Below are 27359 nucleotides of genomic sequence, written 5' to 3' on the forward strand. Positions count from 1 at the left end.
GAATGGAATCTAAATTCCCCTGATGAGTGTTTCAGTAAAAATTATGTTTGGTTTGAGTTATGAAAATGATTGAGAGGAGGAAAGAAGCGAGAGGAATGGTTATGGATAAATGTGTAGCATATGATTGGCAGAAGAAGTGATGTGTGTGTGTGTGTGCATTTACTAGAACCAAGGGAAAGTTAATAAGAAAAACATTTGCCTTTGCTTTTCAGCGTCAGTATTGGAAAATATTTTGGACATAATGTTCTCCAAAAAAGCTCAGAGTTTCATGGTTTGATGCAATGACTGATGCAAACCATCTGAGGCAGTATTGAAGGCTACGATGAGATCATTTTTACATCATTTACCAAATATAAATCATTTTTATCTGCAATCTCAAGTGGTGACACTTCATGCCTATAATGAAACGAAGACATTTGCAGAAGACTGAAAACTTGAAATGAAACAAACTGAGTTAAACCAAGCAGTTCCTTCTTATCATTTCGACTCTTTAATTAATCAAGATCTGAAGACATAAATCTACAAATGAACATAAAGCTAAAACTCAAATCAAAGAGCAAAACAAATGCTCATGCTGATATGTTTGTAAGCAGATCTGAACGGTGTTATGCGTCTGGTGGTTGTAGTAAATGAAGGCGCTCGACGAAGGGATAAACGAAAGGAGTATTCTTTATTTAATGGCATCAACACATTTAACTAACTTAAGAACGGACAGAGGACTAATGGAAAACTCAAGACTTATAAGGGGATCGGGCAAACAAGGAAACAAGATAATTAATCTAACACAGGTGGGGAAGATCATTAATTAACAAAACTAGGTCAGGAACTAAAACAGGAAGAACCAAATATGGGCAAAACCAAACTGAACAGAAACAGAACCGTAACGGGGGGGCGGGCACCCTGGAGGCTAGAACAGGGCCAGGACAAGGAGGAGACTCGGGAAGCCTCCAGGGCGGATCAGGAGACTCAGGGAGCCATGGCGGGACTGGAGACTCGGGAGGCCATGACGGGTCAGGAGACCCGGGGAGCCATGGCGGGACTGGAGACTCTGGGCGCCATGGCGGATCAGGAGACACGGGGAGCCATGGCGGGACTGGAGACTCGGGGCGCCATGGCGGATCAGGAGACTCGGGGAGCCATGGCGGGACTGGAGACTCGGGAGGCCATGGCGGATCAGGAGACTCAGGGAGACCATGGCGGGACTGGAGACTCGGGAGACCATGGCGGGACTGGAGACTCGGGAGACCATGGCGGGACTGGAGACTTGGAAGGCCATGGCAGGACTGGAGACTCGGGGAGCCATGGCGGATCAGGAGACCTTGTGGCCTTGGTCCTAGGCCTGGCCAGGCAGGCCAGGGGAACATAGCCCCCCCCCAAAATGTTTTTGGGAACTTTCCCCTCTAGGAGCCACATTGGAGGAGCAGGCTCTGTAGAGCACTCAGTAGGAGCGGACACTTGGGGACGCTCTGGAGGAGCGGGCTCTAGGGGGCACTCTGGAGGAGCAGGCTCTGTGGGACGCTCAGGAGGAGCGGACACTGGAGGGAGCTCTGGAGGAGCGGACACTGTTGGGCACTCTGGAGGAGCGGTCTCTTGGGGGCGCTCTGGAGGAGCGGACACTGGAGAGCGCTCTGGAGGAGCGGACACTGGAGAGCGCTCTGGAGGAGCGGACTCTTGGGGGCGCACTTGTAGCGCAGACATTTGAGGGCGCACAGGAGGCGCGGAGCTGGATGGAACCAGCGGAGACGAAGGAGAGCTTGACGGGACCAGCGGAGACACAGGAGGGCGCTCTTGTAGCGTGGACACTTGAGGGCGCTCTTGCAGCGCGGACACTTGAGGGCGCTCTTGCAGCGCGGATTCAATGGGGCGCTCTTGCAGGTGCGGACACTTGAGGGCACTGGCGAGGAGCAGGCACTGGAGGGAATGACATTCCCTCATATACTATTAGCACGCCTACCGGCACCTGAACTTCTACCCTCGGCGGCTGGGGGTGAGCCGTAGTAGGCGGCGGAGCCATCTTCGCCACGGACGGTGCAACGTTCATCGCCCCTTGCAGCGGTATCCTCTTCGCCGCGGGCGGAACACTCATCGCTGTGTTCGGCCGTTTCATCTTCGCCGCGGGCGGATACATCATCGCCCCGGACGGCGGGTTGGTTCTGGATCGGGGCTGGACACTCTCCAGACACCGGAGGATGCCCTCCCTCCAGCTGAGTCCGGTGGTGTCTGGGAGGTCTACGGGGCGATGGTAATTCGCCCCAATCCAGAACAAGGAGTTCAGCGTCGCGTCGTCAAGCCCCGTCCAAACAGCGAGTCCGCTGAACTCCCTCGCAAACTCGTCCAGCGGTAGATCTCGGCCGGCCAGGGCAATGATGCGATCCGTGATCTCCATCTTACAGTAAGTGTCTGTTCTTCTGTTATGCGTCTGGTGGTTGTAGTAAATGAAGGCGCTCGACGAAGGGATAAACGAAAGGAGTATTCTTTATTTAATGGCATCAACACACTTTAGACATTTAACTAACTTTAAGAACGGACAGAGGACTAATGGAAAACTCAAGACTTATAAGGGGATCGGGCAAACAAGGAAACAAGATAATTAATCTAACACAGGTGGGGAAGATCATTAATTAACAAAACTAGGTCAGGAACTAAAACAGGAAGAACCAAATATGGGCAAAACCAAACTGAACAGAAACAGAACCGTAACAAAGGGATGTTGTTCGAAAATATTCATTTTTCCACAACAAGCTATTCCAACACAAGACATATTTTTAAATGTTTGGCCATACTCAAACATCAGCAGTATTGTTTTTAGCTTTTAAAATATTCTGAATTTTGCACGTTTTGTCCTCAGGCAAGTCAATGAAGCTGAACAATAGCATGAGAGAACTCCTGATTTATAGTTCATAGAAATAAAAGGGAGGGGATGAACAGAGTGTTATGTATAACAGTGAACGACAGTGGCGTGTGGTGACATGGTTCTGTAACAGTTTTACTAACACTTTTTTGTGTTGTGTGTTAATGTGTGAGAGTGACATGGAAAACATGCCCTGATTGTTTTTTTTTTTTTTTTTAAATGTTATGACTTGCATTTCAAGCCTGACAACTATGATCTCATGGCCTATTGCACAAGCTTGTAGTTTATGATCCTATTCAGCATGTATTATTATTTTATGTGCACAATTTAACCCAAGAATAAATATGCAGGTTGGCCACTAAGGTATAGCATTGGTTTCTGGGGCAGATTGGATTCAGAGCACATCAGAAGAGTGTAAATGCCAAGTCATTAAAAATTAACCATTAACCCTGTATACTACAAACCAAAGGCCAGTAAAACCTGGGAAAAGGTGATAAGAGAAGCACAGACCACTTTGTCATAAAAAGCTCTTAAGAGGACATGTTTGTATTTGTCTTTGGCTATAGGTTTCTGATGAAAATTAACCGAGTCATACAAACTACTCTGTAACCCACATACTCAGCAACTGCAGGGCATGAATCACTTCAAACACGAGTTTATAAACGAATTATGAATAATACGCTTAGCAGCTATCAAAAGTTATTCACAAACTGCCAGTCGAACTCCCAACACCACCAACATGGCAAAACTGCCAGTCTCTATCAGGGAACTTGACCTGGCGTGTAATACCCAACCACGGATTTATTAGATCGGATGACTCTGTTCAGTCTACCCACTGTATGGGTAGATTGAAGAGCAGAGGTTTGCATACACAAGGCTGTAATGAGATTATACAGTAGGCTACAGTACATAAAAGCCACGGTTACAGGGAGAATTTTTAGATAGCCTAACTAATAATCAGAACAAATAACAGTGGTTTTACATTAATAACCACAGAAGCACCAGAAGGGCAAATAACAAGACACTTTGCTAGTTTAGAAATGTTATTTAGCGTTGCTGATTGTCTGGCCAGAGTCAGCTTGTCTAACAGGTGTTTCTCTTGTCTTTAGCTCCCTCTGTTGATATGGGTGTAAAAATGCTGCAGTGCTTTCCTTTCTACAGACGCTGCAAGGAGAGGTCCAAAAGACAGTGCCCTCCAGAGACGGGTAAGTAATGCTCTCAGACTTTAGAACTTTTTCAGATAAAGCTAAAGGTAATTGATAATCTGGCCAAATGATAAATTGATAGTTGACATGAAAATTTCAAGAAGTGAAAACTGTGTCCTCTGTGACATGGTATACTTAATCTCTAATAATGTATATCTTTTAAAAAGAAATGGCATATAGCTTATATGTTTTCTAAGTGCATTAACATTATATTTTTAAATAGTGTTTATTATATTTTTATGAGGTGTGACAATTATATATTGTTATGACGTGAGATGTATTATTTTCTTTTCTGCTTATTCAGCAGTAGCAAGTGAAGAGGTGAAACCTCGGCTGTGTTCCACTACCTCCTGGGGCAGTGAAGGGGACAGCGGCAGCAGTCTGAGATGCCCACAGGCCTATTTTTCCCACAAAGCTCGGCTCTCACTGAGACACCAGATGGATAGCAACATCAATGCAGTGGACGCCACATACTAACTTTGTTCTGCAGGCGGTCTCTGGAGAATTCTTGAAAGTAAACTTCAGATTTACAGCCCCAGTCCAGTTTAAGTCTCTTATTGGAGAGTTTTTGCAGGGAACTGGAGAATGAACCATTAGGAACCAGCAGCGTGGAAGTTTACCCCTCCTTGGATGCCCATGGACACTCATGAGCGTCACCTGTATGCATTGTAATAACAATGTCAAGATAAGTGTCTGAATTTCAGAACAGCAATGAGTGCAAAATGGTACAGCTGAGTATAATTTGGTGAAAGGGATATTTTGAAACATTCTTAAGAATTATGTTTACATGATAACCAGTAAGTGCTTTTTTCTAGCCATGTAACATTTGCCCTTCACAGCCTCTGCTATACATGCATCTACATTATCTCAACTGGATGCTGGTTTTATCTGAGACACTGTCATCTTAATGCAATTGGGTTTTTTGAGCCAGATATAAATTTGTTCAGTAGAATTTTTGATGAATAGCAGTCTACCTAGTAAAATCAACCACGCTTTGCCTTGCTGATCATAAATTCAGTGAGTTCTGTGAAAGCAACGGAATGTATTTTTTTCTTTCACATTAACAGAAAGAAGCTTATTTTGCTTTCTGTGTAAGTGCCATTTTCTCTGCCCTGTAGCTGCATAAAGGTCCATTAACATAATGTCCACAACACAGCTCTAACTTTAATTTCATTTTTATTATGTATAGATTTAAGGGCTTTTTTAAAATATGCCCTGACCATAAACTCATTTTGCTTGAGGAGTGTTTTTAGAATTTAAAAAAAAAAACATGGTTGTTTCATGGACTTTATGCAAGTTAAATTTTACCAACTAATATATTAATATGAAGATGGCCCAGTTTCTAAATCTTTGTAAGGTTTTCTTCTTATTGCATGTATAAAACCAGTCAAAAGAATGGAGATGTTTGTCATGATCCACTCGTTGCTTCTGTTACGACATGTTTGGAAAAAAACAGGTTTTACATGCTAATGATGTATATCTGGACTTCTTCACTTTGTTTTGTGCACATGTATTAACATAAGTGTTTTTTTAATGTTAAAAGTGGATTTTTACACTCTAACCCAGTTAAAGAACAGAATTCACAATACACTGTTACACCTCTGAAGTCACAATATAAAAGAGATGATATTTTTGTATCAAAATCAATTTTATATGAAAAAAAATTAATAAGTAAAAAAGACAGCAAATTAAATCATAATAGGATTAAAACGGCACGTTCAGCTGCTTTCACTTATGATTGTAAAAATAATAATAATAAAAAATAAAACTGTTTTTCAAAAATAAAAAAAGTATCTTTTTTCATACTATTAAAAAAAAAAGTTGTCTAAAAGAATTACCTGTGAAATCGTTAATCAGTCTGAACTCTGAATAGAAAGACGACAAAAATGTTGTTCAGTGTTTTTATTTAAAAAAAAAAAAAAAAAAAAAAAAAAAAGCAAAGTGGTATAAGAAATTTGTTCTTTTACTTGTGAATCCTGTGGCAGAGTTCAATCAATAGCTGTACATTCTCTCCCTAGCCCAGTCCTCACATATTTTTAGGTTTGGAGATGACTCCGTCAGGGTAGCGCTTCTTGAAACGTGCAACTACTTCAGGGTCTAAAAGGTGAATACCGTCCAACTGATTACCAAGAGTTATCCTGGAAAACAAAACAGGGTGCGAAAGATCGGAGAAAACCAAGTTAGCAATAAAGAGAACAGCACATCTGATTACTTAAAAGTCCCATGACATGCTGTTTTTTGGGTGCTTTTATATAGGCCTAAGCGGTCCCTAGTACTGTATTTGAAGTCTTGTTCCCGAAATTCAGCCTTGGTGCAGAATTTCAGCCACTACAAGCCAGTCCCACAATGAGCTTTCCTTAGGACGAGCCATTTCTGTGTCTGTAGCTTTAAATGCTAATGATGAGGAGAGAGGCGGGGCAAGGTGGAGGGTGGGTGTGGCCTGCAGCTTGCGGCCACGGTACCATGTGCTAATGTTGACAGTGGATGTATCGCAATGGCTCGTAGACACATAGCTTTTCAGTTTGACCCAGAATCTGATGCGGATGGAGAAGCACCGGATGAAGAAGTTGCAACTCAGCGGCTACAGCAGGACGTCTCCGAATGGTTAGTTTAAAATATTGTGTCTGGATACGGTCAGTGTTTCCCACACATAGACTTTACCTGGGCGGACCGCAACAATATCCACCGCCCGCTGCCATCAGCCTTCGCGTCTCACACACACGAGCGCGACTTTAGCACAATATTTAGTAACTTTCAGACCCTTTAGGCGGCTTTTTTCCCCATAACGGGTACATACTAACAAACCTAGCGACTTTAAAAAAACAAAACAAAAACCTTATCATTCAGTTGGAAGACGTCTCCAGTACTGCCCCGGGAGCGCAGGTCTCTCTCCCGGCGCAGTGTCTCCTCTCTCGGCTTCTGTTCTGAGCAGCGAGCGGCAGAGAAGCAACGATTTCAGTTTGCCTTAAAGCAGCAGACTCATCAATAAATCATTTACAAAACAGCGTTTCCAAGCACCTGTCGCTTACTGACTGTTTGGACTTTTAAATATGAACATAATTTGTCTGTTAATATGCGCAGTTTATTACGCAAAACAGTAATATAGCCAAAACCACTGCATATACTCGCTTTCTAGTCTAAGTTAGATGTATATTGATTTTATCAGACGATGTTGCGATAATCAGGATTTAAGGAGTATAGTGAGAGTGATTCAGGGTTATTAATGGGTCGTGTTTACTAATTATACTTGTTTTATGTATGACAACAGAAAATATGTAAATGTGAACAGCTTTATTGGGCATTCAGTTGTATTACAGTATGTGACAGTTCATAGAGTAGAACAGATCTGAAGTGCCAAAAAACAATGCTTCGCTCGTTTGCAAGCCATGATGTCTCTCTCTGCCCTCGCACGGTTGTAGCTCATTTTCTCATGGGCAGAGAAAGGGGAGGTAACATTTCCCCGTATGACGACATAAGGGGAAGATTCCAGATCGGGCCATCTGAGCTTTCATTTTCTCAAAGGCGAAGCAGGATACCCAGAACTCGGTTTACACCTATCACCATTTCTAGCCACTGGGGGACCATAGTCAGGCTAGGGGAGCTCATATTAATGTTAAAAAACCTCAGAAAGTGAAATTTTCATGCCATGGGACCTTTAAAAGTGCACTGATTTGGAAATCAAAAACGTTCCTGAACGTCTGACTCACCAGTTAGGTTGCACATTGTGTGGTCTCCCAAACAATTCAATCTTCCGTGTACCCGGTGACAAACGCTCAATCATTCCATAGATTTCATCTGGTTTATGACTAGTGGAGCGGACCTTTTGTGTAGACAGATGACAGATGTTATTTTAGTGCACTGCTCATCACTGTTTTTAAATTCATCAATGCTTTATCAATAATAATGGTTTTGACTGACCTCTGCCACTATAACATCGCAATCAAGTCCTCGGTTAAAACCTTGTGGGTTTCCTTTTACTCCCACCTGAACAAAAAAACAGAGAGGAGAAGTAAGGGATAACATACATATACAATGGATAAGGTATATTCACAAAAATATTAAGCTGTTTTCAAATGTAATAATAAATGTTACTTGAGCACCAAATCAGCCTATTAGCATGAAGGATTGTGTAACACTGAAGACCGGAGTAATGGCTGCTGAAAATTCAATAGATGCAGCTTTGGGGACCATAACTGACCCCAAACTTCCCAACAGTAGTGTATATTCTCACATACCAAGCAATGCTCTTTGCCATGATTCAGCCAATGTCCAGTCCTTCCAGTACGAATGATTCTCTGAAGCTGGTTAGTCTTCACCCAGATAATCTCATCTACACGCTCATAGCTAATTGAGTGACAGAAAACAAAAAAAGATTAAGTTTACTGATTTAGTTATATTTAAAGAGATTTCTATGACTTTACATTTTCCACATGTAAAATCACCTACCCCCATAAGCTTAGACACTCTCTGCCCAGCTCCATAGCTCTGTGAAGACAGAAAATGAACTATTGTTGATCTGCATTTGGACTGTTGCCAAGACGGCATTACATAACCTCTTTTCAATTTTTCAGATCCTTTATTCATAGAAACCTCTTCTTACGGCATGCATATGATAACGGAGAATGTACTCAGACACAGATTTAATCAATTTTTGCAGCGTTGTTAAAAGCTTTTGGAAAATGTAACTCTGGAATATCAAAAACATTTATGATATAATCACAGTTTAGTTTATTTATTTATATAGCACTACTAAAAGAACCACAGGGGTTACCCACAGTGCTTTACATAAAAGCAAACAACCAAAACAACTTCACACACATATAAACAATCTGACAATCACATAGTTTAACTCCCATAAACTGCCACCCCAAAGTAAGCTTTCAGAAGTTTCTTACACGTTGACAGAGATTTAGCAGACCTGATATGTAACGGCAACTCATTCCACAATCTCGGCCCCATTACTGAGAAAGCTCTATCTATCTAAAAATCACAGATTTTATTATCAGATGATTTTATTTTGTATTTAGGTTTACATTCATCAGTGTGGTAAAAGTGATGCAAAATCTTATTACACTAAGATAAAAGGGTCTTAAGAAGCTTTGTGTTCAGTCGTTCCCCAGAGCCCCTACCTTCCTGTCACCCAGAGGAAGAGGAAACCATCATCCTGCAGAATAGGAATGTTGAGTTTCCTCATCTCGTCATCTGTGAGTGTTCCATATGGAAGCTCCATGTGAATGTCCCACGGCGGGTCGGCCATCACCACTGCAAACTTCCCCAGGATGGCCACATCCAGATAACGGATGTCACAGCAAATCCACTGAGAAGGGGATAAGGTCAGAGGGCATATATCTGTTATACGTCTCAAAATAAAAATGTCAATCACAGTTTTAATAAAAATTTGTTTTTGAATATGTAGACAAATACAAGAACAGTGACAGCAAATGTGAGAATGAAAGAAGACTGCTCTGAAAGCAATTAAAGGACAGAAACACATCTAGTGCCAGTTTCACCAGCTGTACATAAATTACAACTTTTTTTATGTATAGTTACAAGACTAATTTCCAACTTACACACTACTTCTACTTTTGCGTTGCACCATTAAACTTAGTTCAAATGTAACTCTACATATACACTGAATATTAACGGAAGCATCCAACCAGGTGTAATTACATCAGTAAGCTCTTGTTTAACCTGGCAGACTTTAATTCTTTAGACAGAGAATAATGATGACATTTACACTTGCTTATAATGAGAGAGAACATTATCTGAATTAATTACTTTGTTAGCGGTTCTTCAACACAAACTCAGAGTGTATCTGTGGGCATCAGTCCATGTTGTGCAAGTGAAATAAATCAATCATAATATGTGTCATTTCTTATCGATCCTTGTTAATTAAAAATACCTATTATGTTACTCATGATGAGTAAGCAGAATTGTATTACAATGAAAATGTATTTAAGCATTAGTTACATGAAGCAAAAAACCCCTGAAATTCACAGCATTGCAACAGAACTTCTGCTCAAGTATTTGAAGGCTGCTATTAGATCACTGAGGGTACACGTCATATTAAGTGAAGTGACATACTGCCAAGTATGGTGACCCATACTCGGAATTCGTGTTCTGCATTTAACCCATCCAACGTGCACACACACAGCAGTGAACACACACACACCGTGAACACACACACACGGTGAACACACACCCGGAGCAGTGGGCAGCCATTTATGCTGCGGCGCCCGGGGAGCAGTTGGGGGTTCGGTGCCTTGCTCAAGGGCACCTCAGTCGTGGTATTGAGGGTGGAAAGAGCGCTGGACATTCACTCCCCCCACCTACAATCCCTGTCGGCCCGAGACTCGAACCCGCAACCTTTGGATTACTCTCTAACCATTAGGCCACGACTTATGTGACTATGCAAAACTTTCCAGAGTTTATAAGTTATAAACTATTAGCTACATTCTGCCTAAAGAACGAATGGTGCATTCAAATAAAGTATCGAGTCATGAGTTTCATGCTAGCTAGTAGTTACTAAGCCTCTAGTGTGGACTTTACATTTCCAGTAGGAGTAGGAACTTACGAACAGGTGCAACCTTACCCAAGAGACCATGCCTATTCCTATATTATAGTAGTTTCAGTGAATTTCAGCTTCAAGTCAATTATTGTATATCAAATCAAATCAAATCACTTTTATTGTCACATCACCACAGCACGTGTGCCTTCGTGAGTGAAATTCTTGAGAGCGTGCTCCAGACACTGCAGAAACAATTTACATATAAACAATTTACATATAGACATTACCATACATACGTACAGACTTATACAGATGACAATGTGTAATATACACATACATATACTCAGTACACATAGTGTACTATTAGACAGACATACAGTTACCGATACACATTATACACAGTATGTAGTACACATTCTACGTTATATACACACAGTAATATGCGAAGATGCAGCAGATTATATATAAACCGGGTGTGCAAATGTCATGGATGTGCATTGGATGGTATCCAGTGCTGGCAAAAAGATTGTTGTATTAGTGCAGTGGTGTACTGGTAGTCCAGTTTGAACTGTATTGGAATTAAAGTGCAGTGCGTGGTATATTGTAAAGTGGGAGTGTGCTGTAGGGTGTATTAGTTTTTACTGTTCATTAGCCTGATAGCCTGAGGAAAAAAGCTATCCCTCAGTCGGCTAGTGCGGGATCGGATGCTGCGGAGACGTCTTCCTGAGGGCAGCAGAGAGAGCAGTCTGTGGGACGGGTGGCTGGAGTCATTGATGATCCTCCGGGCTTTCTTTATACACCGCCTGGTGTAGATGTCCTGGAGGGAGGGAAGCTCACCTCCAACAATGTGACGGGCAGTTCGCACGACCCTTTGCAGAGCTTTGCGGTTGCCAGCAGTGCTGTTTCCAAACCAGGCGGTGATGCAGCCTGTCAGGATGCTCTCCACAGTGCAGGTGTAGAATGATCTGAGGATGCTGGGGCTCATTCCAAACTTCCTCAGCCGTCTCAGGAAGAAGAGGCGTTGGTGTGTCTTCTTCAGCACTGCATCTGTATGAGCGGACCATGTGAGATCCTCAGTGATGTGAACACCGAGGAATTTGAAGCTATTTACTCGCTCCACAGGTGTCATGTCGATGGTGATGGGTGTGTGTTCTCTGCTCTGTCTCCTGAAATCCACCACCAGCTCCTTGGTCTTGTCGATGTTGAGTGAGAGGTGGTTCTCTTGACACCATTTAGTCAGGGTTCTCACCTCCTCTCTGTAGGCCGTCTCATCGTTGTCAGTGATCAGGCCTATCACCGTTGTGTCGTCAGCAAATTTGACGATGACGTTGGAGCTGTGTGTTGCTGTACAGTCGTGTGTGTACAGGGAGTACAGGAGTGGGCTGAGGACGCAGCCCTGAGGAGCACCAGTGTTGAGGGTCAGCGGGGATGAAGTGTTGTTGCCCATTCTGACCACCTGACATCTGCCTGTCAGGAAGTCCAGGATCCAGCTGCACAGAGATCCGTTTAGTCCCAGAGTCTGGAGCTTCTCAACCAGTGTGGCAGGCACTATGGTATTGAATGCTGAGCTGTAGTCCACAAACAGCATTCTCACATAGGTGTTCTTATTTTCCAGGTGGGAGAGAGCAGTGTGCAGGGTGAAGGCAATAGCGTCGTCTGTGGAACGGTTTCTGCGATATGCGAATTGTAGGGGATCCAGTGAGTCAGGCAGCACAGAGCAGATGTAGTCTCTGATGAGTTTCTCAAAGCATTTGCTGAAGATGGGTGTCAGAGCAATGGGCCTCCAGTCATTCAAGCATGTGATTTTATTTTTCTTTGGTATGGGCACAATGGTGGATTTTTTGAAGCATGCGGGAACCACAGACAGAGAGAGGGAAAGGTTAAAAATGTCTGTGAAAACCCCGGCCAGTTGGAATGCGCATGCTCGGAGCACACGGCCTGGGATGCCATCGGGACCCACAGCCTTGCGGATGTTCACCCGTCGGAAGGATCGGGTTACATCTGCGACAGAAAAGGAAAGTGCGCTCGCCTCTTCCGCTACAGCCGCGGGAGCGCGCTCTGTGTGGGCGGTGTTGTGAGCCTCGAAACGAGCATAAAACTGATTAAGTTCGTCCGGTACAGAGGCAGCAATGTTCACAGTAGCTGGTTTATTCCCTCTGAAATCTGTGATGTTATTGATACCCTGCCACATGCTTCTTGCGTTGTTGGTTTTGAATTGTTCTTCAACTTTGTTTTTATATTGTCGTTTGGCAGCTTTGATTGATTTCCTGAGATCATAACTGGCTTGTTTGTGATCGTCAGAGTTTCCGGATTTAAAGGCAGATGTCCGCGCTGACAAGGCTGCTCGAACATCGCTGTTAATCCACGGTTTTTGGTTGGGGTAGATGCGGATTGTTTTTGTCGGTACTACATCCTCTACACACTTCCTGATGAAACACGTTACAGTATCTGAGTACGCCTCTATGTCGTCATCAGACGCTGCCCGGAACATGTCCCAGTCCACGTGATCAAAACAGTCCTGTAGTATAGCGTCTGATTGGTCCGACCAGCATTGAATTGTCCTGAGGGCGGGTGCTTCTCGTTTCAGTTTCTGCCTATAAGCAGGCAGGAGCAGAACGGAAGAGTGGTCCGATTTGCCGAAAGGTGGGCGGGGGAGCGATTTGTAGGCGTCCCGGAATGGAGAGTAGCAGTGATCAAGTACACGATCACCACGCGTGTTGATGGTGATGTGTTGGAAGTATTTTGGAGCTATTGTTCTGAAGTTGGCTTTGTTGAAGTCCCCCGTAACAATAAACGCTGCGTCTGGGTACGCGGTTTCCTGCTCACTTATATTCCCGTACAGTTCCTTGAGTGCCTGGTCTGTGTTGGCTTGAGGGGGAATGTAAACAGCTGTGATTATGATCGCTGTAAATTCCCTCGGTAGCCAGAATGGTCGACACAGAAGCATATGAAATTCCAGATCAGGGGAGCAGGAGGATTTAATAGAGTGTAGGTTCCGTTCATCACACCACGAGTTGTTGATAAATAAACAGACGCCCCCACCTCTGCTTTTCCCTGTGAGCTCTTTCGTTCTGTCCGAGCGGTGCACGGAGAACCCCGTAAGCTCGATGGCTGAGTCTGGAACCACTGCAGACATCCAGGTTTCTGTGAGGCAAATAATGCAGCAGTCCCTTGTTTCCCGTTGGTATGAGATGCGTGCCCGCAGTTCACAGAGTTTGTTGTCCAGTGACTGAACGTTAGCCAGCAAAATAGTTGGGAGAGGAGGTCGGAGGGGACGGCGTCTGAGTCTGACAAGGACGCCGGCTCTCTTCCCCCTTTTCCGGCGGCGTTTCCTCGGTCGCGATCGTGCAGCCCAGACAAAGGGCTCTGATGCGGTGTCTGTAAACAAGGCGCCGGCGTTCAGGAACTCAAAGTCCGGTTTGCGTTGCGCGACGAAGGAACCAATGTTCAAAAGCGTGTGTCTATCGTAGACAGTTATACTGACAACATCTAGCACGTGAAACAACAAAATAACAAATAAAACATAAGAAACATAAGAAAAACTGCAGAGTTTTCTTGGAGCTCGCAACACGGCTGCCATGCTCGGCGCCATCTTGGTATCTATTAAGGTATATTATACCTTAATAGAAGCTGTGAAACAGGTCAATTCTTATAATACTTTACCTGTGAAGGAAACAACTTGTCAACGTTGCGGTCTCCCACAGTGGAGTGCAGTCCAAGCTCAGTGGCCCCTGCCTGGGGCCCCAATGTGTCACCCTCTGCTTCAGGAGGACTGTCAATCTCATAGTGCACATATTTACAAGTGTCCATGTGGAAACAAGTATTCAGAAAGGAGCAGTCACCAAGGTTCTCGTCTGTGTGTTTGTTGATGATTCGCCTTAGAAAGTTAAATTATAACAATTCATCAAATGAAAAATTATTTGTTTATAATATGTTCAGATAATATCAATCAATAATAATAAAAAATGATTACTGATGATTATTATTAGTAGTTAGTTCATAGATTATTATTATTCTAATTTATAGACATTTTATATGGTTATTTATTTTAATTACATTTTTGCTTGTGAACTGACCTGAAGTGCAACTTGGTGCAGGGCTGAGGTGTGTCCCCCGACTGCACACACTCTTCTTTTGTCCCATGATCACAGAACTCCTGTACTTGAGCTCTGCCTCGTGAGCGAAACTTCTCCACAATCGACTGTTCCTTTGCCGAACTGGTGTTTAACAGCTCTAGGATCTCTTGGCTCACCTGAGGCACCAGTATACATACATCAGACTCCACATATACATAAATGCACAAGGCTTTTACTGACTTGCTACTTAATTATTATACCTTTTTGCTTTGCTGTTCCTTAGTGGACTGCTGGCTCAGTAGACTCTCAATCTCCATGTCCAGATGAGATGCTTGCACCTTGTTGCTCCGCCCTTTTTTCTCAGGCCCACCCCCTCCAACCCCAGAGGATCCAGTAAGCTGCGAGTTCGAGGCAGGACCCAGTGAAGCAGAGGATTTTTTAGGAGGTGAAGATGGTGCTTGAAGCAAAGGGGAAGAGCCTGGGGCTCTTTTTTGATGGGTGATGTCATCTCCTTTTCTTTTAATGGCAGTTCTCTGTGGCTGGGCTGTGCTGCCAATCATAGCCCATAGTTTGGTGTGGTCGACTGAAGTGACAAGGGTGGAGGAGGAAGTGGATGAGGAGGCAGTGATGGACGGCTGACGAACTTCAATAAGTTCTTGGGCAGAAAATTTGAGGAGGAGACTTTGGATGCAGGCATGGGAAACTGCAGACTCAGACTGAGCCAAAGTTGCAAATGAGGGAGAGTGAGAAGGACAGAGAAACAAAACATAGATATGAATATTTCTATTCACAATAAGTTTAGATAAATGTGACACAATTTTTGTCAATCACATTGACCTTATATACTTCACAGTTTTAACAACTTTACTATTGTTTCTCTAATGCAGGAAATAGTAATAATGAGTACATGTCCAGGTTTTTGGCTGGTAGTAAGCGTGCACACAGATCTTACTGTGTTTAGCTGGTTGGTGATAGCTAGGGAATCAATCGGGAGAGAAAGACTCAGTTCAGACAGGTATCCCAGCAGCCTCTCCTCTAGTTTCGGGTCTGGAGGCTGCTCAACTTCCACTTGCGGAGGACTCTGTAGCGCCGGTCCAGGGCTGTCGCTCCTTGAGGACCCCCCCTCAACACCTCCAATCTCTGTTAAAAACCAGAACTAATTTTTGGAAAAATGCACATGCATTATTTGGCACCATAGACCCACTAATATCACTATTGAAAAAAACCAAAAAAAAAAAAACCTGATGCATTCTTCCTTTGGCATGCATTTAAAGTTACAGTTTCAGCATCATGATGCCACACTTCTGACAGAATCCTGTGGGGTCTCTATATTCAGCATTTGATATCAAGCAAATAATGCTGAGTGTATGAGCAACAGGGTTTGTAATGGCGACTCTCATTACATATCCAGGTGGTATTTTTTAACAAATAAATCAAATGCTATTTATGTTTCAGTTAATAGTTTTGCAGATCTCACAGCATGTAGTTTATCAACACACCGATGCCCAGTTGAGTTGTGTCTTTTCTTCTCCTCTGCAGCCTCTCTCGCAGGGAATCCAGCTGCTTTTTGTGCGCCTGGATGTGACTCCATGTGTCTGACATGGCTCGAATGAAACTAAACAAACAATGAATTTAAAAAACAGACAAATTAAACTGATATTTCATAAGGTTCAGTTCACTTATAGCAATCCAGCGCTGAGTGAATGTACTCAATACACACCGTGCATTTCAAAATAAAAGACCCTCACGACGCAATAATCGTCCATTTTTGCTATGCTCACTTTCAAATTGGCTCTGAGACACACAGACGCAGTTTATTGTATTGCATTTTTTGTGATTAATTTATAATTATATAATATACGAATACATATTTCATCCAAGAATACATATTTCATCCAAGAATAAAGCAGTATGTATTATGTAATCACTAGGTATCAGTTCCTGTGTAAGTGAGAGGTCTTCCGGTACATGAGGAGAGAAGACAAACCAGCTCGTTAGAATACAGCCGAAAAACAAGCTCATCTAATTCAAGGTAAGTTACTACCTCTATGGTTACTACACACGCTCAAAAACAAAAAAAGATTATATAAATTAATGTAGCATATCGATAATGCCTTTATTTCAAGGGACCCGAGAACAGGTTCCATTAAAAATGCCAGCACCAAATGTTGATGGAACAGAACGAAAAACAATAGTATTTCATTTATTTTTGTTTAATTTTAGCGGCGCCGCAACGATGTAGAGTGAAACAAAGGTGTATAACGATTCATGAACGATGACTCACATGATGAGTCGGTTCTTTTGAATGAATCAATAACATTGTAGTCGGACTCCGGAACCGATTGACTCATATGAACCGGTTCTTTTAAGTGAATCAAAATGACTAATGAATCAGTCGTTGTTAATTTAGCTATTTTGTACTAATTGATATGTAAACATAATTAATTTGTGAATATATTCAGTAGCTAGTACCAATTTAGAACATTTATGAGTGTAACGTTACACAGGTCTGCTGTGTGCCATTTTCAGTCGCCCAGATCATCATTAAACGTTGATTAACCGATGTCTTGTTCATTTGTTAACGTACAGTGCTTTTCCAGTGAATTGACATGGCCGAGCAACGCAGCCCGGTGTCCGCTTCTGTACCCCACAACCCGCTGGTGCTGCCCACCCCAGAGGGCTCTACCCTTGAGATGGACCCGATGGAGTTCACTCTCCGCAAGCGTCTGCCCCGCAAACTGCCCAAACGACGGAACGACGTCTATGTTAACATGAAAACAGACTTCAAGGCCCAGCTGGCGAGGTGTCAGAAACTTCTGGACGCTCATAGGGAAATCTGCATCCACGGTCTGGGACTGGCTATCAACCGGGCCATTAACATCGCCCTGCAGCTCCAGACGTCCAGCCAGGGTGCGCTGCAGCTAGCGGCCAACACGTCTACCGTAGAGCTCATAGATGACCTGGAGCCCGATGACCCGGATGAGGCGGGGGAGCCGCTGACACGCACCCGTAATAACTCAGCAATACACATCAAGGTGTTTTATCCCAACCCCTAGAGCCAGTATCAGTATTAACACAACAAATGCCAACTTCAAAGACTTCATAAACATTAATGTAATGTTCGTGGTGTGTGTGAGTGGTTTAAAGGTGATGTCTGTTTTATCTTGTATGACTTCTGTTCTGGTTCAGCCTGAAGCTTATTTAATTAATTGCTGTGGTGTTCTTGAATGTTTCATTTGAGAAACAATGTAGAAAGGAAATGTGACATATATGTTTTTCCCACTTTCAGAAACAGAAATAAGTTTATGCATTTGTTTTCTCATGTATAGTGAACTTGTAACCAGAAGATCATGCATCAGTTGTGATTTAAAGCTTAGTTAAATGGAAAGTAAAAAGACCTACCTGTTGTTTTCCTCTTTCTGTGTTTATAGTTCTAGTCTATTTTAAGGATAATTTATTTTACGTATATTATTTAATAGTAGTAAATAACATATTAAATAATATATTATTTAACATTAATGTTATAACTTAAGAATAATACCTATATTATTTCTCTTTGTCAAGGGTCTGCTTTCATTAAGTGTGTGGCTATAATTGGGACACAGATGCCATAAAAATAGTAATATGTATTACTTTCTGAGTGGGAAATGGAGATGGCATGTTAGCAAGTTTAAATTGTGAGCAGTGTATTGACATTCTCAGCAGAGATGCTTTCATAAGACACAAATAAAATCTTCCTCTCTCCTTGTTTTTACAGTTCAATTTTTTTAGCTAAGAATAATACTTTGTATTTGAATACCGAATGACATTTGTGATGAAAGAACCACACAACAGCAAAACAACAGGAAAAAAACATCTACACACATCTAGACACAGACCGATTGACAGATGTAAAAAACAGGCTATTTACGAAAAACACAAACAAGTTCTACAGAAAAAGAGAAACAAAATGTCAACCTTACGATCATTTCCCAAAGGCAAATATGGAGCATCGTGCGTGAAGTGGAAGCAGGCCAGGATGTTCGTCATACACTAATCAATATTTTTCCTGGCAGCGACGTTATCTGCACAAGACTGCGTAATTCAGACATGAGCTAACACAGAGCCTCATCAGCTCTCACGAAAGCTTCCAATTCCCCCGACACAAGCAGCAATCTAGTCCTTCTTCCTGCTCACCCCAACTGACCCGTAAGAATTCAGCATTACAACCTTCCTACCCAACGCTTGAAACATTCCCTGCAGCATTCACAAAAGTCACACACATAAACGTAACACAAATGAATATAAAACCTACAGTGCATATTTAATATTGATAAATAGACTCAATGTTTGGAGGTGCTTGAGGCCACAGTAAATGGAGGAAGAGAGGTCTTCACTTGAATATCTTCAGAAAAGAACCTGCAAAAGCAAGTGATTCCAGCTCTAAGAAATATCATCTATATAAATAATGACAATTTCATAAGCAATACAAAACACTTAAAAATTCCCAGATAAACCTTCCCAGTTGAGCTGGGCCAGTGCCAACAGTCATATGGGGAAAGAGGAGTGATTTCTTGAAGTTTCGTGATTGCGTCTGGTTGATTTTTGCCAGGTAACGCAGGTGGGTCTGCAAATGCTCAAAGGGGGCGCTTGGCATTCTGGGGGATGTTGTCTTCTCCCTTTGTGAGTAAATCTTTCAAAGTGCTACAACTCCCAGCCATTCAAATCTCTGCAACATATCCTTTGTAATAGCCCATATCCTGCCTCCTGATATGAGGAGCTCCAATTAGTTTGGCCCTTGCTCAGAATTGTCTATCAGCTGACACCTTGATGGCAGACAGGTGCATTGGCAAGCAGAAGACGCACTTTTCCCCGCAGGAAGTTGATGTGAACCTGAAACAGCTCTGAGAGCGAGGATACTTTCTGCATCTCTTTGTCTTCTCCACCACTGGTAGGAGGTACATATTCCTGAGAGACAGAAGGAAATGGGTTAAAGAGTAATAATGCAGTGTAACTAATCCTGTGTAACAGCTTTACATTTTAGACACTCATATTCATGCTTTTAAATTTTGAATAACGTTTCTGTACTGACTGGAAGAAAAACTCTGTAGAAAAACAGAAAACTATTGGTAACTTTCTGCTGGAACATTTTCCATTAAGTTTCAGAGCATTCCTTTAATTTTACTTCACACAAAAATGAAAATTAGCTGAAAATGCACTCAATCTCAGACCTCATTGGAACAGAATTGGAGAAATTCAGCATTATGTCACTTACTCACCAGTAAATCCTCTGCAGTGAATGGGATTTTATCAGCGGTTTGGACTCTCATTCTGACAGCACCCATTCACTGCAGAGGATCCAATGGTGAGCAAGTGATGTAATGCAAAATTTCTCCAAATCTGTTCCAATAAAGAAAAAAAAACTCATCTGTGTCATGGATGTCCTGAGCATATATTAATTTGTGGGTGAACTATTCCTCTAACACAACGCAATAAAATTGTTTAATTTCAAAATATGGGAAAACACTTTTCAATAAAGAAATTCCTTCATATTAACAGTATATTGGACCCTATTTTTTCAGCTGAGAGTGTAGTTTCATAGCCACTGCTTGTTTTTATCTAGCACTACGACACAATGACATAATCACCGTAAAGTGACGAACACGCTTTCTTCCTGAAGTTGACATAAGTTTTTAGTACACTACACTTGATTAGCATAAAATCCATTTTCCTGTTCCTGTAGCTTGAGTGGTAGCATAACGGTCACAGGGGTTGATTCTCAGAAAACAGATAAGCTGATGTAATTTATGTATATTGAATGAAATGTATAGCTTAAATGCACTGTACACTTGCTTAGGATAAAAGGGTCTGCCAAATGCCTGCATGTATGTATAAATTCGGTTCTAATTGTATATCCTTAACCATTACGCTAATGAATAATGTAGTTCCAAAACACAATGGTTCAAAAGTTTACTCGGCAAGAACACAAAAAAAGTTACAAAGAACCTAGAAAGCAGCATGTGAGTTTTCAACATTGATAATAATAAGAAATGTTACAAATCAGCATATTAAATGATTTCTGAAGGATCATGTGACACTGAAGACAGGAGTAATGACTGCTGAAAATTCAGCTTTGCCATAACAGGAATAAATAAAATTGTAAAATAGATTAAAATGGAAAACAGTTATTTCAACTGTAATAACATTTCACAATATAACTGTTTTTAATCTATTTTGATCTAATAACTGCAGCCCTGGCAAGCATAAGAGACTTGTCTTTCTCGAAGAGACCTGTGTATCTCACCGGTATGCTGAGACTTCGCAGCACTTGTCTGATGCTGGCAATGTTGCTAATACTGGCATCTATGTGGGACTGCAGCACGTCAGTCTGATTAGATGCCTGTAATGAGCTGATGGCCTTGTTCAGCACGTCTAGGCCTGATTGGACCTCCTGAGCTTGCTCCTCTATCTGAAGTGACATTCAGAATATATTCATAAAGGAATACGCTAACCATATTGTTTATTAAGTTAAGGTATTCATCTATATTATATCAAAATCTTCACAACAGGAACATGCAGGGCAACTTACATTCATTGCTTCCCAGATATCAAAATCAACTCTTGTCAGAGGAACAGTGAAGTTTGTTGCAATGCTGCAAGCATCCTTACACGCTCTCTGCAATGGCAAAAACATTTATTAATACAGCACTTTACATAACAGAAATTGTTTCAAAGCAGCATCACAGTACTACACAAGAAAATAACAGTATTAATGTTGCAAACTCCTTAAATTATGTAACAAATACAATTTCAGCTGTAGAGCAGCTCCAAAAAGACAATAGCATCATTATTCAGCTCAGTTTAGTTCAGTTTTGATTCAGCTTAGTTCAGTGATGGTGTCAATATTAGCAAAGTTCATTAGTAAACATAATTCAACTATTGAATTGTCATTATTCAGCTCAAGTGAGTTCAATGTTGATTCTGCCTGTGCAAAGTCAATCAAAATATGAAACAAGCTTAATTCAGTTATATGCAGATCTACAGAAGGCAACAGTGTCATTATTTTCAATTAATTTAGATTCAATTCATTTCAATAACAGTGTCAGTGTTGCAGAGTTAATCAATTATGAAATTCAGCTATAAAGCAGCTCTACAGAAGACAACTGTCATTTGCCAGCTTAATTTACTTCAAAGTCATGTGATATTCAGTGGGAATTCTTTCACTGGGTAAGGAGTTCTTCACAAAGCACATTCGTTTTCTAAAACAGTTGGGAGAGGGCACACAGGAAGAGAACAGAATGCACATGTTAAACACATGTCAATGCTAATTGTCCTCATCGTGGATAAAAGCGTCTGCTAAATGACTAAATGTAAATGTATGTAAATGTTAACTTGACATTGCAAAGATGTTTGCCTGATGCATGCGTAAGAATAAAGAATTGCATAGATGAAATGCAAGAAAATGGCTTGGAATTACAATGAAACGTGTTCATAAAATTACAGCTTCAGCCATCATGTGCATGTCTCTCACCATAGCAGCCTCTGCATCCCAAGCCTCCTTAATGAAATGGTCGAGGACGCGTAGGTCACAGATGGGGCGTAATGGGGAGGAAAGGCCTGGACGGGTCCACTCCAGCACCATCAGCAGTAAGGCAAAGAGTCCTGGCACGTATATAGAACAAATGAATATCAGTTTAAAACCAATTCAATCTTTGGATGAGATTAAAAACACTAATACTATCTAGCACTTCTACACATCTATCTAGCAAGAGACTAGCAGCACTCAAGCCAAGACAACCAGATTCCAGAACAGTTTCTTCCCACAGGCTATCAGATTTAACAAAACCCACTCTCCAAACCCCCTTCTTACCATAGTCATTGTTATACAGACACAGCAGTGACTTCAAAACACTTAAATGCGATATAACAAATATAAGAGAAACAAATATTAATAATATTTTATTTTATTATGAATAAAATAGTTCAATATAAAATATTTAAAGTGTTCATTAAAAAAATAGCTTTGAATCATAATTGAACAAATATTACATTAGTTTAATTTTTATTTAAAAGTTTAATTATACTTTATGTTTAATAACACAGGGGTTGTATTTGGTATCAGTTTGACATTATAAAATAATTACGGGCGTATATACTCACTAAATACAATATCACTTAATACTTAAAAATAACAACAAACCTGACTTTGATTTTATCTTAAAGAGACTAAAGCAAATGTGCTATTAACGCTCGATAACAAGACTTGCCACAAGGTGGAGCACTGCTACGTTCAGGTAAAGAAATATATGAAGTGATTTTGTATTAATATGAAGAACTTCTGCTCACCTGGCTCCTGAACTACACCTTTCCTAGCCAATGGATGAACACAGAAACTGTAACTCAACCATCCCATCTGTATTCCAGCATCTGTTCATGCAGCCCTATATTTTCCCTTTGTCTTCAGACACGTTAACATCAAGAAATTATAACTACAAACATAACTATAACAGTAACTATATTAACATCCACACATTCATCAGCTAAAAATCATTTTGAAAGTGATTCCAATGACGTTGTTCTTCTGTGTCGTTATCATTATAGTTGTGGTGTGAACTTCCCTATTCTCATTGAATTAGAGCCATTATTGAATATTTATAGTTAGAGTTATCATCTTTGGCGTGACCTGGCCTTTAGATTCTATGATTTCCAGTTAAAATATGAAGTGCCACTCTGTTCCTTGTTGCTCTACAAGATTAAGATGTCTCAGTTTGTAAAAGATTTCCATCATGTGCATGCTGTAAATAACCATTTGATTGCATTCTCTGTCTAAGATAAATAAATCATTAACTGTAAAAAACAAGCTAAAACCCAACAAATATCATAACCAAGAAAACAGTCACCAACATTACACCCTGAAAAAATTCTATTCATAAAGAAAAAGACACACCCACACAATGCCGAATCATCTGTCTATCTGGAATAAAGAGACAGATTACACAGAAAGAGTGTTTGTGTATGTCTGGTCTGCAGCATCTAATCCTCTATCACATGCGTGTCAGATTGTGTGGAACCTAAGGTCTGAGTCATGAAATTATAAAAATACATATTTGCAGTGGCAACAAATGGTAATTCTAATCTCTTCCTATTGCTTCCTAAGCCACACTTGTGTACAATTAGGGCAGATAAGTGCAGCATGAATAAATATTCATCCTATCTAGTTAGTCATGTGATATTCTAGCATTTATGTGTTATTGGAAAATTTTGAATGCAGTCTTTCATCTTTAGCTGGCTATGACGCAGTAGGTATCTTATCAGATGTACCCTCTGGAGATGCTCTGATGTTGAGCACATTTTATGAAGAACTCCAGGTTGGGTCAAAATTTAGTGTAGAACATCAATGATCAGTATTTTCTTTAGACTTTGAGACGAGTGGATGAGATTCCTCTTTTGGCCTCAGCTTGAAAAATCACTTTACTGCTGATCTTGGCAGAGAATGGAGTCTTGTCATGAAGGCAACAGAGGTTCTGCTGACACCATGACCTGTCGAAAATCCAAGAGCTGTCTGAATACTACAGAACGCACGTCCACCATGTAATCAGACCATCTCTAACAGCTTTTCCAGGAACTAGACCAATATTTTGTCTGACCAAGACCCCAGCATTTCGCAGTCACGTAATTTAATTATTTGAGCATAGAGCTCTATTTATTTTAGGAAGCCCCCATCTCCATCTCTCATAGTGACCCAGCTACTACAAGGTCACTTAGAGACCACCATGCATGGATGCTGTTGCCTTCCCCCATACATACATTTGTTTTAGTTACTGTTCAAAAGTTTGGGGATCAGTGAGACTTTTATGTTTTTGAGAGAGGTCTCTAATGCTCACCAACAGTGCATTTATTTAATCAAAACTAGTAAAAACTGTAATATTGTGAATTATTATTACAATTTAAAAGAACTGGTTTATTTTTTTAATATACTCTGAAATGTAATTTTGAATGTAATACTTTGATTTTATTTTGAAATGTAATACACTTGACCTTATCCTCTGAATGAGTAAATGATTGCAACAGGAAGAGGGGAGAGACTATATCCCATGCCTTAGTCTCCAGCAGAGGGAACAGCCAACTACATTGAGTGTCTATGAGTTTAAGGGCTTGAAGTTAGGATCTTAGCCAATGTTAAAGGTAACAGAGAAAGTGCCAACATTAAATGCCAACAACTAGAGTCTATTTTTTGCCTTGCAAGTGTCAGTCCTGTCTTCTTGTGTTTCCCCTCCTCTCGTGCCCATATTTTGTTAGTTCCTGTTCCTGTCCTTGTTTTGCTTGTCAGTTTATTAGTCCCCAGTCATGTGTTATTAATTATCTAGTTTACTCCTCTGTTTATAAGCCCTGTGTTCCCTGAGTCTGGTGTCAGCTGTTATACATCATTCCTTGTGTTCTGCGTCTCCTGCGACTCCTATGTTCTAGCTATTGGATTAAAAAATATTGTTATTTGAAGAGTTTCTTGCCTCCCCGTTTCCTTGCTCCAGTGAAGGTGAGAGAACAGCTGACCGTAACCGTTACCTCTGCGCAGTTTTCCCCCGTTTATTTTTTCCCCGTTCTTTGAAAAGTTTTTTTGGTTGTTCCTGCTTTTTTCCCACCGCTCGTTTCATCGCCCTTGCCCGCCTAGATCTCCCATTCGACCTATATTCCTGGGAATATAGGTCGACCTTTCATATTCCTGGGAATTCTGCAGGCTCGCCGCTGCAACGGCACCCGATGACGCCACCATTCTCTCGCTGTTCTTGCATGGGGCCAATTTTCATCCTCCCGTGGACCTCCCAGACACCACAGGACTAAGATGGAGGGAAGGGATCCTCTGGTGTTTGGAGAGTATCCTGCCCCAAGCCAGAACCAGCCAGCCGTGCGCAGCTCTCACAAGCCCGCAAGCCCGCCGCCCATGGCCACCGCAAGCCTGCCGCCGTCCGCGGGGAAGTTAACGCCCAAGCCCGCCGGCGATTCGTATGGCAAGCCTGCCGGTCGCTGCTCACCCAAGCCTAGTGCCAGTCCCTCAAAAGCGCTATGCCGTGCCTGCGCCCCAAGAGTGCCCTCCAGTGCTCGCCTCTCCAGGGCCAGTTCCTCCAGTGCCGCCTCTCAAGGGCCAGTTCCTCCAGTGCCCGTTCCTCCAGAGTCTGCGCTTCCAGAGCGCCCCCAAGTGCCCGTTTCTCTAGAACGCCAGCCGGATCAAGCCCCTACGCCCCCCCTGCCCCCCAAGGAATTTTGTAGGGGTGGGGGGGTTAGTAGGGCTCCTGCTGTAGAGGTTGGGGCTGTGGCCTCCTGAGTCCCCTGGAGGCCTCCAGAGCGGCCACCCCCTCCTCCACGTTGGATGGATCTACAATGTTTCTCTTTTTTTAATAGGTAAAATCACTGAAGCCATGCGTTGGACATTTTTCTGCAAAGTCATTGTCTCGTTTTCAGAACAGTTTGCTAGTCCATTGTCAACTTTTGATGATGCAGCAATTTTACACTGTGTCAGCTCTCATTGTAATGTAAAACTCATGCTTAATAAAGATGCCAGGTCATGCATGGGAAAGTCCAACACAAATAGACTGCAAGTAATGCTGAAAGCTCAAAATAATCTGCCTAACTTCCTTGGCCAATAATACCTTTTTTAAAAAAGTGATGTGACTGATCACTTGGGGAATCAAATTTGTAAATCAATTTATTACTACTATTATCATTATTTCTAAATGCACAATATTATAATTGCAGTGATAAAATGCCCCACGATACCCCATGCACTTTTGCATATAGAATGTTCACTTTCCTAGCGTCAAAATATGATTTGTAACTGTTTTTATTTTGCCTCCCCTCTCAATGTATGCGGTTTAAACACTAAACGTTTAACGTATTGCTTGCTATTTGTTGCATTCAGTATGAATTTGACAACAAAAACGCAATTTCCACTTGTGTTGCTAAATGCAAGTTAAGACAGTAAGAATCAGTTTTTATAAAAGCGTAAGTAGCTTACCTGAACCGTGAAACATTCGCAAAACAACTTGGCATTTTTCAAACACATGATTAAAAATGACAAATATCGCGCAAAGACAGCTCAACCGGTGGCACAAAAGACATGGATAGACTCGAGCACAGACGCATCCAGCCCTACGCGCTGCTTCCAAGTACTCTATGGGACGCACACGCGATTAAATACAATGACACCGTCTCTTCCCACGAGGCACGTACTGCGATCCGTTCGGCTGTGCAGCACCCTATTGGCAAGCTTTCTATGAATGTAAATTTCCCCCTCATTCCACGAAAGCGCACCGCGACTAAGCAGAAAAGGTGGACCTCTCTCATTAATGTTCAGAAAGAGGTGCAGAATGGACTGGTCTCCCATGAGACCGCTACAAAGTGTTAAACCTCAGGCAGGATAAAAAAAGGAGAGGCTAAGGCTGTTTAATTTACTCACTGGTTATCTGCATCTTAGAATCTAGTCCTTACAGGATCCTCTCCGTTTCGTCCATAGCTCCGTCTATTGTCCATTAATTGCAACCGAAGCTTTTTAAGGTATTGTCAGCACTCATCGGTTCCGTAATGCTTATTTATTTTCAATCCATGACTTTGAAAATAAAAATCAAATACAACAGTCTCGTGATAGTTATCAGATCAACTTCCTGTTTTGGAATGGGATTAGTCTTTCATTGTTAAAACATAATATTAAAATATATTAAAACATAATATCTGTTTTCTCAAAGTAT

At 41.7% G+C, this 27359-nt stretch overlaps 4 protein-coding genes across 7 annotated transcripts; 2 read left to right on the plus strand and 2 right to left on the minus strand.

Annotated features, from left to right (window-relative positions):
• Positions 1–3966: 3966 nt before the first annotated feature.
• On the plus strand, positions 3967–5833 carry LOC306875851 (uncharacterized protein C17orf114-like). The gene is made up of 2 exons (XM_079426600.1): positions 3967–4056; positions 4361–5833. Exons 1-2 carry the CDS (start codon positions 3975–3977, stop codon positions 4531–4533), a joined length of 255 nt encoding a protein of 84 aa, XP_079282726.1. The 5' UTR covers positions 3967–3974; the 3' UTR covers positions 4534–5833.
• LOC306875840 (N(6)-adenosine-methyltransferase subunit METTL3-like) lies at positions 4644–16370 on the minus strand. 2 transcript variants are annotated; one of them, XR_013784773.1, is made up of 12 exons: positions 16140–16370; positions 15593–15780; positions 14901–15356; positions 14641–14816; positions 14228–14441; positions 9186–9373; positions 8503–8541; positions 8292–8400; positions 7975–8040; positions 7764–7876; positions 6024–6194; positions 4644–4713 (listed from the first exon to the last, which is right to left on the minus strand). XR_013784773.1 is itself a non-coding variant. In XM_079426584.1 (11 exons), the coding sequence occupies exons 1-11, from the start codon at positions 16240–16242 to the stop codon at positions 6083–6085; spliced, it is 1764 nt and encodes a 587-aa protein (XP_079282710.1). In that variant the 5' UTR covers positions 16243–16370; the 3' UTR covers positions 5945–6082. The 2 variants fall into 2 exon arrangements, 1 of the variants encoding a protein (XP_079282710.1); XM_079426584.1 differs by lacking the exon at positions 4644–4713 and having other exon boundaries at positions 5945–6194.
• A 218-nt stretch (positions 16371–16588) lies between these two features.
• Positions 16589–18384, plus strand: LOC306875877 (ribonuclease P protein subunit p20-like). Of its 2 annotated transcripts, none has more exons than XM_079426635.1 (2): positions 16589–16672; positions 17230–18384. In XM_079426635.1, the coding sequence occupies exon 2, from the start codon at positions 17250–17252 to the stop codon at positions 17694–17696; it is 447 nt and encodes a 148-aa protein (XP_079282761.1). In that variant the 5' UTR covers positions 16589–16672; positions 17230–17249; the 3' UTR covers positions 17697–18384. The 2 variants fall into 2 exon arrangements, with proteins under 2 accessions (XP_079282761.1, XP_079282762.1); XM_079426636.1 differs by having other exon boundaries at positions 16592–16672; positions 17241–18046.
• epoa (erythropoietin a) lies at positions 18279–27135 on the minus strand. 2 transcript variants are annotated; one of them, XM_079426613.1, is made up of 5 exons: positions 27071–27135; positions 22151–22281; positions 21209–21295; positions 20924–21088; positions 18279–19587 (listed from the first exon to the last, which is right to left on the minus strand). In XM_079426613.1, exons 1-5 carry the CDS (start codon positions 27081–27083, stop codon positions 19435–19437), a joined length of 549 nt encoding a protein of 182 aa, XP_079282739.1. In that variant the 5' UTR covers positions 27084–27135; the 3' UTR covers positions 18279–19434. The 2 variants fall into 2 exon arrangements, with proteins under 2 accessions (XP_079282739.1, XP_079282738.1); XM_079426612.1 differs by lacking the exon at positions 27071–27135 and adding an exon at positions 26630–27033.
• Positions 27136–27359: the final 224 nt, after the last annotated feature.

Source organism: Barbus barbus (genome assembly GCF_936440315.1).
Source record: "Barbus barbus genome assembly, chromosome: 1".
In the NCBI taxonomy this organism is placed as follows: Eukaryota; Metazoa; Chordata; class Actinopteri; order Cypriniformes; family Cyprinidae; genus Barbus; species Barbus barbus.

Bases quoted from the DNA above. Each gene is read 5' to 3' on its own strand.
- epoa (XM_079426612.1), bottom strand. The intron at 21,296-22,150 runs GTGAGAGACATG...TTGCCATTGCAG, and splicing joins GGGATGCAGAGGCTGCTATG to AGAGCGTGTAAGGATGCTTG. The intron at 19,588-20,923 runs GTGAGATACACA...TCTGTCTCTCAG, and splicing joins TGCGAAGTCTCAGCATACCG to GAATATGTACCTCCTACCAG.
- LOC306875851 (XM_079426600.1), top strand. From the start codon at position 3,975: ATGGGTGTAAAAATGCTGCAGTGCTTTCCTTTCTACAGACGCTGCAAG. The intron at 4,057-4,360 runs GTAAGTAATGCT...CTGCTTATTCAG, and splicing joins ACAGTGCCCTCCAGAGACGG to CAGTAGCAAGTGAAGAGGTG.
- LOC306875840 (XM_079426584.1), bottom strand. From the start codon at position 16,242: ATGTCAGACACATGGAGTCACATCCAGGCGCACAAAAAGCAGCTGGAT. The intron at 8,542-9,185 runs GTAGGGGCTCTG...CTGTCTTCACAG, and splicing joins TTCCTCTGGGTGACAGGAAG to AGCTATGGAGCTGGGCAGAG. The intron at 8,041-8,291 runs GTATGTGAGAAT...TTTTTTGTTCAG, and splicing joins ATGGCAAAGAGCATTGCTTG to GTGGGAGTAAAAGGAAACCC.
- LOC306875877 (XM_079426635.1), top strand. From the start codon at position 17,250: ATGGCCGAGCAACGCAGCCCGGTGTCCGCTTCTGTACCCCACAACCCG.